This window comes from Ruditapes philippinarum, unplaced genomic scaffold (assembly GCF_026571515.1).
Source record: "Ruditapes philippinarum isolate M1 unplaced genomic scaffold, ASM2657151v2 ctg8165_1_1_1_1, whole genome shotgun sequence".
Taxonomy (NCBI): domain Eukaryota; kingdom Metazoa; phylum Mollusca; class Bivalvia; order Venerida; family Veneridae; genus Ruditapes; species Ruditapes philippinarum.
In genome coordinates, this window is record NW_026867127.1 from 31,828 (window position 1) to 42,922 (window position 11,095).

Genomic DNA, 11,095 nt, shown 5'->3' on the forward strand with positions numbered 1-11,095 from the left:
GTGATCAGTGAACATTATACTTCGAAGTTTTCTTTGAAAACTGAATAAAATATATGCTGACATATGTCGGCGCAATAAATTGGAGCATAAAAAAGTTTTTTAATCTATTTTTGTTATATACAAATGTACTTTGTATATATAACATATTTTTTTAGGACTTCAGCAATTATGTGTTATATAAAATAAAAAAGGGGAAATAATTCTCATAAAAGTGACAGTAACCAAATATTTTCTATATATTACGTTCAATAAACAAAGTTTAAAAGAAATATCTTTATTATTTTTCTAGAATATGATGTTTATGTCATAAGCCCGATCTGGCATTTTGCTACTTTTTTGCTCTTTTGAAAGAACCCAATTTGACACGTCTTTGATGTGTGTGATTGACATATCACAGTTTAAAATTTATAGCAGTTGATTGATGTAACAGTTGTTTTTTTTCTTTTCAACAATTAGAGTATAAGTGAAATGAGTGACAATGACACTATAACATATATATATAACACACCACTATCAATTTTCTTTAAGCGCTTTTGTTTTCAATAAAATTTAAAAAGTTTAACAACAAGTTAATAGATCTACATAGTAGCTCCCTTTTTTTTGCACACGTCAAGTAATTCGGTAATCTTGTGTTAGTATTTTCAGAGACATTTTTAATATTATTGCCTTCAAGTAATTTTTAAATATCATTTACATAGAAACAATCACAAGTTTGAAAATAATATTTATGTCTTTTTTCTCACTAAATCAGACCAGGATTCATTTATACCCGCCGGAACATCATTTTGGAGACCTTGAGTGATTCATAATGTTTAAATGAGTAGTATATCATCCCACCTTGCGACTCGACAGGTCGTTGTGTACCAGGAGTAACATATTCACCGTTTAGATTTGCTAGAGCACAATAATTATACCACCATCCACCATGGTCGTCTATAGCGCAATTAATACTGGATCCATCACGATCCATGTCGAAAGTTGAAAAATTTTTACCATTGTGATATGATAAACCAAAGTCATCGCCTGTTGTGAAAACAAAACAATAAAGTAAATCAGATTACCACATTTTGCTAATCTTGACATTATTAATTTCTTGTTAATATTAATGATGTTATAAAAGGGCTCTGTTATTATACAGTGTATATACTGTAAACAACCATTTATTTTTCGACGATGACAATAAATACCTGCAGTACCGACTCCCTTGTCGATATGAAGAGTATAATACGGCATTGCACCGAGACTAAAATTCTGAAAAGTTTCATATACAGATGTTCCGTCCGCTGCCGTTAGATCCAGCCTCAACTCTGTTTTTCCTCGGGAAACCATTTCATAGATGTTTTCAAGGCCTGTATTAAGAAAGTTTCTTTCTCAGAAAAATCTGATTAAATGCAAGCTCATATTTATACCTGTGTGACTAAGAGAATACTTAATAAAGTATTCTTTAAACATTTTCATGTTTGTGAGGTCATCTTTTGTTGTATCGTTATTATACTGATAGATTAAGGAACTATCCTATATTTACTAAATAAATAACCCACATTTTCAATTTTATATATGGGGATAGAAATGCAATCTACCAATCTTGTGTATATGTACTGTTAATGTTTGTCCATCTTGGGTACATATATACAAATGTACAATGTACCTTCAATACTGGTTTGCAATCTTATTTTTTAACAAACTGAGGTAAACACATGTATGTATTCTTCATTTGAGACAGTTTTCATTCTTACTTTCTAAGTATGATACGAACTTATTGACGGTTGACTTTATACATAAGCAACGATGCCGCTCAAGCGGATGCAATCATTTTAAACGGCAACACTGAGCAACCTCTGTCCTAAGAATGAAATGTTTATATACATTGGTTCCCGGTTTTACATTATGATAACAGCAACATTATAGTAACGACGATATAGTTATAACGTTTACTTTACATTGAGAATGACGATTTCATGTCTCTTTGTAAGTTTTTTTATGACAATAACACAAATCTGGAAGAGCACAATTGTTTTTTGTAAACTTCATTTTGGATAATTAACTGCACATTCACGAGTCATAAAATAAAACTAAAACAAAGATCATGACAAAACATGTAAAAGTAAGATGTTGTTAAAATTAGAATGTTATCATATTATTCTTTTTTCATTTAAAAAGGTATTATACTAATAAGCGTGTTTGCGTATAAACTTTTATAAAATAACAAGAATTATTATCGAAAAAAGGGTTGCTGGATATTCCCTTCCATATATTTCTTCAGAAATTAATGCAAACAATAGTATGGCAAATAAATCAACATGTACTTGGATACCACTCACCTAACCAAAATTCACCATCTAAAGAACCAAATCCTCTTTCATAATCACTAAAGTTTCTGTAGAAATCAACGCTGCCGTTGAATCGATATTGAAACACCTGATGGAATAATAAATGAATGTACATGTAATATTGTACCAGAAATTATTACAAAAATGACAACTTCAAAGCGAAATGTCATGTCTCTGATGAATGTCTTTACAACACCATCTATATGCATGTTCATTATATTTGTTGAAGCATATGAAAGTTTCTATATCGATATAAACGAGACATTTTATAATGTTATACTTGGGCGCAGAAGAATTCTAAGGCTGTTTAACCGCGTGGGTTCAAACCCCGCCTGGTGCAAGCCGTTCTTTCTTTGAACCAATCTATCATTAATGATTGGTGCAAGGAACATAATGTGTGTCCATAAGCATATAGCTTTCAACACAATCGAACTACAAAACATTCTGTAATACTAATGATGTAAATTTTGACCGGTTTGGAACATTCTAAAATCATTTTGTTTGAATGTACGCAGTATTGTTTTACACTGCGTCTTTCATTGTTTATCAACATTAAGAACAAATTGTTCTCGACATACAAATGAAATAACAGTATATGTGAAAGGTTACGCTTAGAAAGAAATGAGTGCTATAAATTAATAAGATATATATACACACACTCACTAAGAGAAGCATTAGATAACTATGAAGATGAAATCTCCTTATGAATATTTTTAGGGAAATAATAGATCATTTACTTCAATATTCACTTTGAAAGACTTGTAGACAGAAAAAGTATAATATTAAAGAAAGACAAGAATATTATCACAAACAACAGGTTCTTGTATAATAAATCAAACTGTTCTCCAAAAATTTTCATGAAAACACATGCCTTTTTACCAGTGTCACCAAGGGCTAGATTACCAGACCTATTCCCAGTGGCAAATATGCTTATTTTTTACAATTTTTAGAAAAAAATCATAATTGAGTTGAAATTCACGTTATCAAAGCTGACAATTTTGCTCGATTCCATTCCAATCCGATAGTGGTATCAGACAGGTGATGTTCAAAAACACATTTAATTGTCAAATTTTTATGTCTTTGTTATGCTTTGAACGATATACAATTTTTTGGATTAATCAACTTTGCATAATTCAAAATACTCTGCTGGTACCGAATATTTTTCCTAATCAAGTATTGTTGGGTATCGGACTAAAAAATCACTATCAATAATCGGACCTCAAAATCGATTGTCTGCCGATAGTATAATCAAGTTTCGCATTTTGTATGGCCCTTTTTTCTTTAAAGGACGGATCCATGTATGTCTTTTTTATACAGTAGAGACCACATTTTTAAATTCTTGTCTCCAAGATTAAAGTAAGATTTACTCTTTGAATTCAAAACAAACAACACAAATACATAATACAACTTTGTGACAGCCAATGTTTTATAATGCGCAACCAATATTAGTACTAGTCAACAGGTCAAAAAATTGTAGATCACTAATTTAAGTACAGTAGGTATGTAACTTTAGAAGGTTATGTTATTACACACTATTATCTTCTATAATTAACCATATTAAATAGGTTTTGAAAATTATATGAATTTTATCATTAACATTTGAAAATATGCACATACTTTTATACTGGTTTGTCTCAATCATTCAATCGTGCTCCTGTTGGGTATTCATTTATATGCAAGTAAATTTACATGGTCCAGTAATTGCTGTCAAATATGGTAAGAACCAATTCAGGGTGTAAACTATTAATAGTGCTGCAAATCCATAGGGTAAAATGACATCAAGGTCTATGTCAGCCAACAGCAAGTTTTATATACCAAATTGTTTGTCTAGGTCTGTAGTTTCCGGAATGGATATTCATTTGGCTCAAGTCCGATGCGAAGCTTAGAAATCCAAGATGGCGTGAAAGATGGCCGCCAAAGCCCTAAATATTCTAGAATATTAATGTTGGCTCATATTTGTTTCCACTTTTGTATTTCAAGTCAAATTTTGCACGGAATATGTCATTTAAAGCGTTTTATACGAAGAGGCTTAACTTTATTGGGGGAAAACAGATTGCTTTTTTGCTTTTTTATACATAAATATGCAAAATAATGCTTTTAACACACTTGTATATGATTTAACAGAGAAATATGTATTACTTATTTTGTTATTCCACTATTGTAATGTACTCGTGAGAGTAATGCTTTAATGTACTCATATCATATCTGAAGAAATCTTTGTTTGTTATTAAGCAGTAAGACATATACAATGAGAGGCGCTACATCAAAATAGTTTTAGAATGTGAGGTAACTCGTACTTGTTCTATCAATTATTTCCCACTATTTCTGTCAAATTATAGCTTCTTTGGTGCAGTCTATATACCATATTAACATAAAAGGATTTGAACAGTATGCAAAAAGAAAACTGTTTATTTATCTATAAGTTACATACGTTTTCTGTGTCAAATGAAATGTATTTTATTTTTTTAAGTAGCTTAACTTGATTAAATAGTCATTTAAAAAGTTAAATATGTTTATCTACATGTATCATTACTTTGTTGGCATCCGGTTTCATGAAGCCTGCAAAGTATCCGGATAAAACATAATGTTTATATGACAATTGTTCAGCTTGGCTTTATTATTGTGTTTGTGGTATTTTAAATTCCTTTTATTTGACCTTTTCGTTTTGTGTGGTTCTAGTATTCTTATTTAAATACTGTATAATAACCCTTTAGATATGTTGCCTGCTTTTAAAGATTGTCTTTTGCCCTTTCATCTCGTTTTATAAATCCATTTTATTTAGTTTCGCCCATTGTTTTCTATTTCTTGGGGACAATACGTTGTATCAACTCCAATTGATTTACAAAACTTAGAAAAGAAATGAGCCAACGTAAATATACTAGAATATTTAGGGATTTGGTGGCCATCTTTGACGCCATTTTGGATATCTTAGTTTCGCACTGGGGTTGGGTCAAATGAATATCCATTCCAGAAACTACAGATCCAGACCAATGTTTTGGTATATGAAACTTGCTGTTGGCTGACATAGACCACCTACCCCTCTAAATAGGCTAGTAAAATAGTCTGATTTGCAGCACTACAAACTCACTGATTAAAAAGGAGTCGTATAAATTATGCTCAATTAATTACAATGCCGTAGATGTACATCGGCGCCTGCATATCATGTCACATAATTGTGTTTATTGCAGTTAATTTTCAGCATTTAATTTCAATGGTTAACAGATATGCCCAAAGGCGAGGATTAAAGATATTGTGCTAAGTAAAGATTTATACAGGATGTAAGTAAAAAAGCGCGGCGAAGAAGAATTTGCCTTGATGTTCAGGCAACAAAGTCGTTCAAATTGCCCACTTATTCATTAGCCATGTTTTTTCTGTATTTCTTTGTTTATAAGACAAACAAAAAGACTTTAAGATCGTCTGAAATCGGGAAACGTCTATTTCAACGCGTGTAAAAAAGTTACACCCTAGGCAATTCAGCGATGGAAGAACATTAAAATAATCATTTTTTAAAAAGGACTATTGAAACTGAAATTGTTTAGTTTGCGTTTCAAATTTACATACTGAAATAGTCCAAGATTTGTTCATATATAGTACAGCCTTAAACAAAAGTGTGTCAGTTCATGCCCACAGTTTATTATAGTGTTATTTAAGACCATACTTCTACTATTTCTGTCAACTTTGGCATGGCAGTTATTTTCCCTTGCTGAAAATTATCACTTACATGAAATATTATAGTATGGTGTTTTAAGGTGGTACAAATCAATCCTACAGGGCATTACAAGAAACTGAAAAAAAATTTACAATATAGTTGTGTTGCCTTGAACAAGGCCTCGATATGTATGCAAAAGTTACAATACAGTTCATCCTTATGAACAGTGTTTACATTTTTAATTATTCAAGATTGAAACAAATGATAACATTCAATATCAAAGCACAGATATGAAGTAATACTTTCTTCACCAATTGATTTAAATATGTGTGAAAATGTTACCCTACCCTTGATTAACCATATTTTCTGCTAAGTGTGCCTCATTTGCTAAGATCTGCTTAATTGACAGGCTGTTTTTAAAGTTTGCAGGAACAATCTTTCTAAAACATTCTTTTACCTTGTAGTTTTGATTTTATTAGGCTTAATAATGGTAATGTAGTGGTTATTAAAAATTGTGTGCAGTCTGAACAAATAAATAGTATGCTGTCTGAACCTATGTAACAGAAAAAAATATCACAAAAAGTAATTTAGTATTACTATGAGTATTTATTAAAGAAATTGTATTTTGAATATATTTAAATAGTGCTATTGAAAGTCATTTTGTATGACAGACAAACAAATTTAGTGCTCTGCATTATAAATATGGAGAAAAATAATATAAGCATTTTAGCAAATTATTGGACTTCATATACTAGTAATTGTTAATACAAATTTTTTAAGGGGTCATGCACATATTCGTCACTGTCATATAAATGAACATAAGCATCACAGTCTGTGGGAATCTCAATTTTGCAGATGTAATACAGGATAGTGTGATCATAATTGCATAGGCTCAATAATCGTTCAACCATGAACACTTGGGACTAGTTGGACTATTTAAGAGGGGTAGTCCGAGTTAGCACTTCAGTTGATTCCCCTGTCAGTAGTAGAGGGCAAGCCAAGAACATTGTGTTGAAGGAACATGTTAAATCTGGCTGTCTCGGCTTCAACAAAACCATCACACTAACCCAGTAGTAATAACATAATCAATGGCGATATTTTGATGAATTAATGCTCCTGCATGGGACTTGGGTAACATATGACTGAACAAACCAATTTATTAAAATATTGTGTAATGTTTGACAATGACATACATTCAGAGCTAGCACACTGTTTTCACCAAGAGGGGACTTAAGTTTGACCCCTTTCTGTATGTCAATGAAATCGGAATTCTGATATTACTTAAAAGGTGCAACATACTGGTATCTGATATAGAACCATAGATTTAGCATGTTATTATAAATTATGGTCCCAAAAGGAAGATAGTACAGTTGCTGCCTTAACCACGTGTCACTGTGGACTCAAGTAATATTATGGACAAATATCCGTGTTCATTCCATACAAATTTGTACTTGTGTGGAAAAATGTTGCTCATAGGTAGAAAATATGTTCATGGTGTTTTGAGATTTTAGATGATTAAAGAAAAAAAAACACAATGTAAACTTAGGAATGACGTCGGTCCTTCACAATCTTGCCCCGAATATAAATAAATACGAATTGAAGGGTTTTTACGTAAACTTCACAAAGTGTTAGAGACATTTGAGAGAAAGTGCAGTGTTCAAGAAACATTACTCTACCTTGCTTAATGTTTAATTATCTCCCTTAAGTTAAAAATGCTTATTTGGAATTTTACTTCCAAATCATCACTGAAACTACACATTGTTGTACGCACTCGAATTTGTGTCAAAGAACCATAAATACATAGTTTAGTTTTTAAATTATCTCCATTTATAATACACGTACTTATTAATGCTTGTCCCAAGAAAAACTTTAAAAGAGATTAAAATTTTACACAGCGTTTTAGCACAACATTCACGTAAAATGAGGTGTAGTTTCAAAGAACCACAATCTTTTCCTAGCTTCACCTTTTAACCCCATGAGCATATTTCGAAAAATGGCCGTTTTCATTGAAAAGCATCCTGTTACAAGTTCCAAATGCAATAAAACTATGAAAAATTCTTAATACTGATAAAACTTGGCACATATGTTGACTGAACCGAAATCTCTGTAACAACATGCTCAATCTTAAATTTCCTGTTACCATGGCAACGGGGGGGGCGTCTCAAAATTGCGAAAAATCACTATTTTGCATTTTTTTCCATCAAAACTGATTTCAAATTGCTGCAACTTCTCAATGCAATGAGATAGAGTAAAAGGCTTTTAAGCGTTGGTTACACGTCACCTTAAGATTGCCCTGAGGCCATTTTAGCCTGTCACATGTCCAATTCTTTTTTGTTTTTTGGCGATAAGGGGACTGCCGCCCCATTCAAACCCCCTAAACAGAAGGTGGCACATCCGCCTTCTGTCAACCCCCTGGTGTATCATTTTGATGGGGACCGCGCCGAAAAAGTAGTCACTTTTTTAACAACATTTCTCAAACGAAAAACAGTGTTGGGGGCCTAAATTGGACATGTTTTCACTTTTTGTGGCCTCAAAAAAGAGGGGGCAAAAAGCCGTCAAAACACGCTTTTTATGAGGGAAAAGGTTAATTATACAATTATCATCTCTTATACATCTAAATAAAAATAATGGTTGTCTGGAGTATATCATTTTAACTTTAAATGATATCTCATTCAACCTAAACATAATTGTAAAGACTAGTTAGTAGAAGTGCTGTGTCAAATAACCAAAATTCTACATTACTTAGTTTTTGAATTGTCTCCCTTTATATTATTCCACGATACTTGTTCAGAGAGAGAGGATTAAGATATTGACGTAATTTCATTTCATTCCAAACAGTGAAAGAGATTAGCATAAGAAGTGCAGTGTACAAAAGCCATCATCAGTTTTAATGATATGGCCACATTCATATAATATGATGCAAACATTTGACCATTTGAGTCTTTTCTTGACACTGAAACGGAAAAGTAATTATATCATAATTGATTATTTCTAGCTCACTGTGTAAAAAATAGTCGAGGGTGCAGTTTCCTCTGGCAGCATTTTTTCGGTTATTGCTTTTGTCATAAAGGGCCAATTACAGTTTGTGATGGACGTACATATAACCTAAATATTACATTCGAACATGATGTCATAGAATAATTGATTCTACTACTATTCATTTACTGAATTGTGCACTTAATATTTATAAACCGGCAACACTCTTCACTCATTAAAGTATCTGCCCCCGAAATAGTAAAAAAATGGTAATTTTGATCTTGTGACGCACCTACTTCTAATACGTCCTAACTGCAGTACCTTCAGCACTTTGATGAGATAAATTACTCGACTAAAAGTATAATAAAAAACTAATTTGTCAAAGAAGTGCGATTAACGATTTAAGAATGAAATTGAAAACTTTACCTTACCGCTATTTCTTAAATGATAACTGCGACATTTTGAAACATCAAATAGTTGATATTAAAGAAGCAACATACCGTCCAACCACCCTTGTCTGTCTCCATGTCGCAGTATATTTCTTTTACAACTTTAGATCTCCATAGGAAAACGTTATAAACTCCACTTTTTCTCGCCAATCTTTTATGAAGAATATCGTAACAGTCCGTGACATTCACTACAATATTCGGTATTTTTTGTTTACTTTTGTGTCAGTAACTTGCAGCTACAACGTATCCAAATCAACCTGTTGTTGTTTTTGTTTGTTTTTGTTTTTGTATGTTTCTTTGATGTTTTGTTTGTTTGTTTTTTGTGGGGTGGGTTTTTTGGGGTTTTTTTAGGGGTGGCGGTCATCAAAGTGAACCCGTCTTTTAGTAACATGAACATGTGTTTTAAGATACACAAGAAAACTGTTCCTCAAAATAAAAGAACCAGTGGAATATGAAGTGATTCTTTTCCTCTTTTACTATTCAAATTCAATGTGTATTAAAATGTATTACAATTGGACGAAATACAATACATTTAAATTAGTTAAAAATTCTAATTTCTTATCAACTGTAATAAGATATAAGCTTACGGGCGTCACAGTTTCTTCCAACATATCCTTCAAAACAGTTGCATGTGTAGTTGAAAAAATCAGATACACAGCTCCCATGATTGCACGGATTTGACTTGCAGTAATAACCCGCTAAAACAAAGCACAAACGATAAAAAATAGAAGAATAAAAGTGACGATTGGGATGAAAATAATTATGCTTATAAAAATGGTTTAAGTCTTAGATTCATAATACTATATTTTTTTTTCTTTTCTAATTATCTTTGTTGTACTGATATTTTAATATATAAAAAAAGAAAGATTTAGCAAAATGTTCCATTGTTTCCACGAATACACCCGTTGTAGCATTAAAATCATTGTTTTATAACTCAGTTGATTATAAACAATTTAAGAATATTTAAAAGAATTACATGCGATGTTAGAATATCGCAAACTGGTCAACAATAAGTTATTTAATAAACAACGCCAGGGTGATAATGCCATATGGAAATATTCAAAATTTAAAGATTAAATTTGACTACATACATATATTACAGTAACGTCCCTCATAACCATGGTTACAGTAACAAAGAAAATCATTAGAAACGTCATAACATTGACCGTGTACACATGGACTGGTCGAACAATGATTCGTCACTGTAAAAAAATGAACACATTCATAAAAGCAAAATATGAAATTGATTAACACCCTTTGAAATCTTTCACTTAAAAAATAAATGGTGTATTCAACTGAGATATTCCGGTTAAAACGAACAGTACTACGATTCTTATGTGCAAAAGAAAATGTGACTGCTGATTTATCACCAGTATAGAGCAGTTAGACCAAGCTCCTGGCTGATTTATTTTAGCTTTCTAGTTTGTTAGGCCCAATTCTTAAGACACTTTCCTTGCTGAATTACTTTTTTGAAATTCTGCCCCGCCAGTCGCGAGCGGTCATGTTGAAAATTCGGATGACAAAACTGTTTCCAAATTTAGAATAGTCCGTTCGGTGCAAACGGGAACCAGAAACATTCTACGAACAAGTTCGAATTTTTGCAATAATGGTAACGAATAAAAACAGAAACTGACGTTTTTAAACGATATGTATTATGTGGGTCAGACCTTAAATGGGCAGTCCCCAAATGC

General features: G+C 32.0%; 1 protein-coding gene across 1 annotated transcript; it reads right to left on the reverse strand.

Annotated features, from left to right (window-relative positions):
* Positions 1–763: 763 nt before the first annotated feature.
* Positions 764–10,736, reverse strand: LOC132734923 (microfibril-associated glycoprotein 4-like; the record flags this gene model as incomplete). The annotated part of the gene is made up of 6 exons (XM_060721802.1): positions 764–1,023; positions 1,188–1,349; positions 2,322–2,418; positions 9,456–9,592; positions 9,992–10,102; positions 10,496–10,736. Coding segments are annotated over 6 exons (1,008 nt in total), but the record flags the coding sequence as incomplete, so codon positions are not given.
* Between the last annotated feature and the right edge of the window lie 359 nt (positions 10,737–11,095).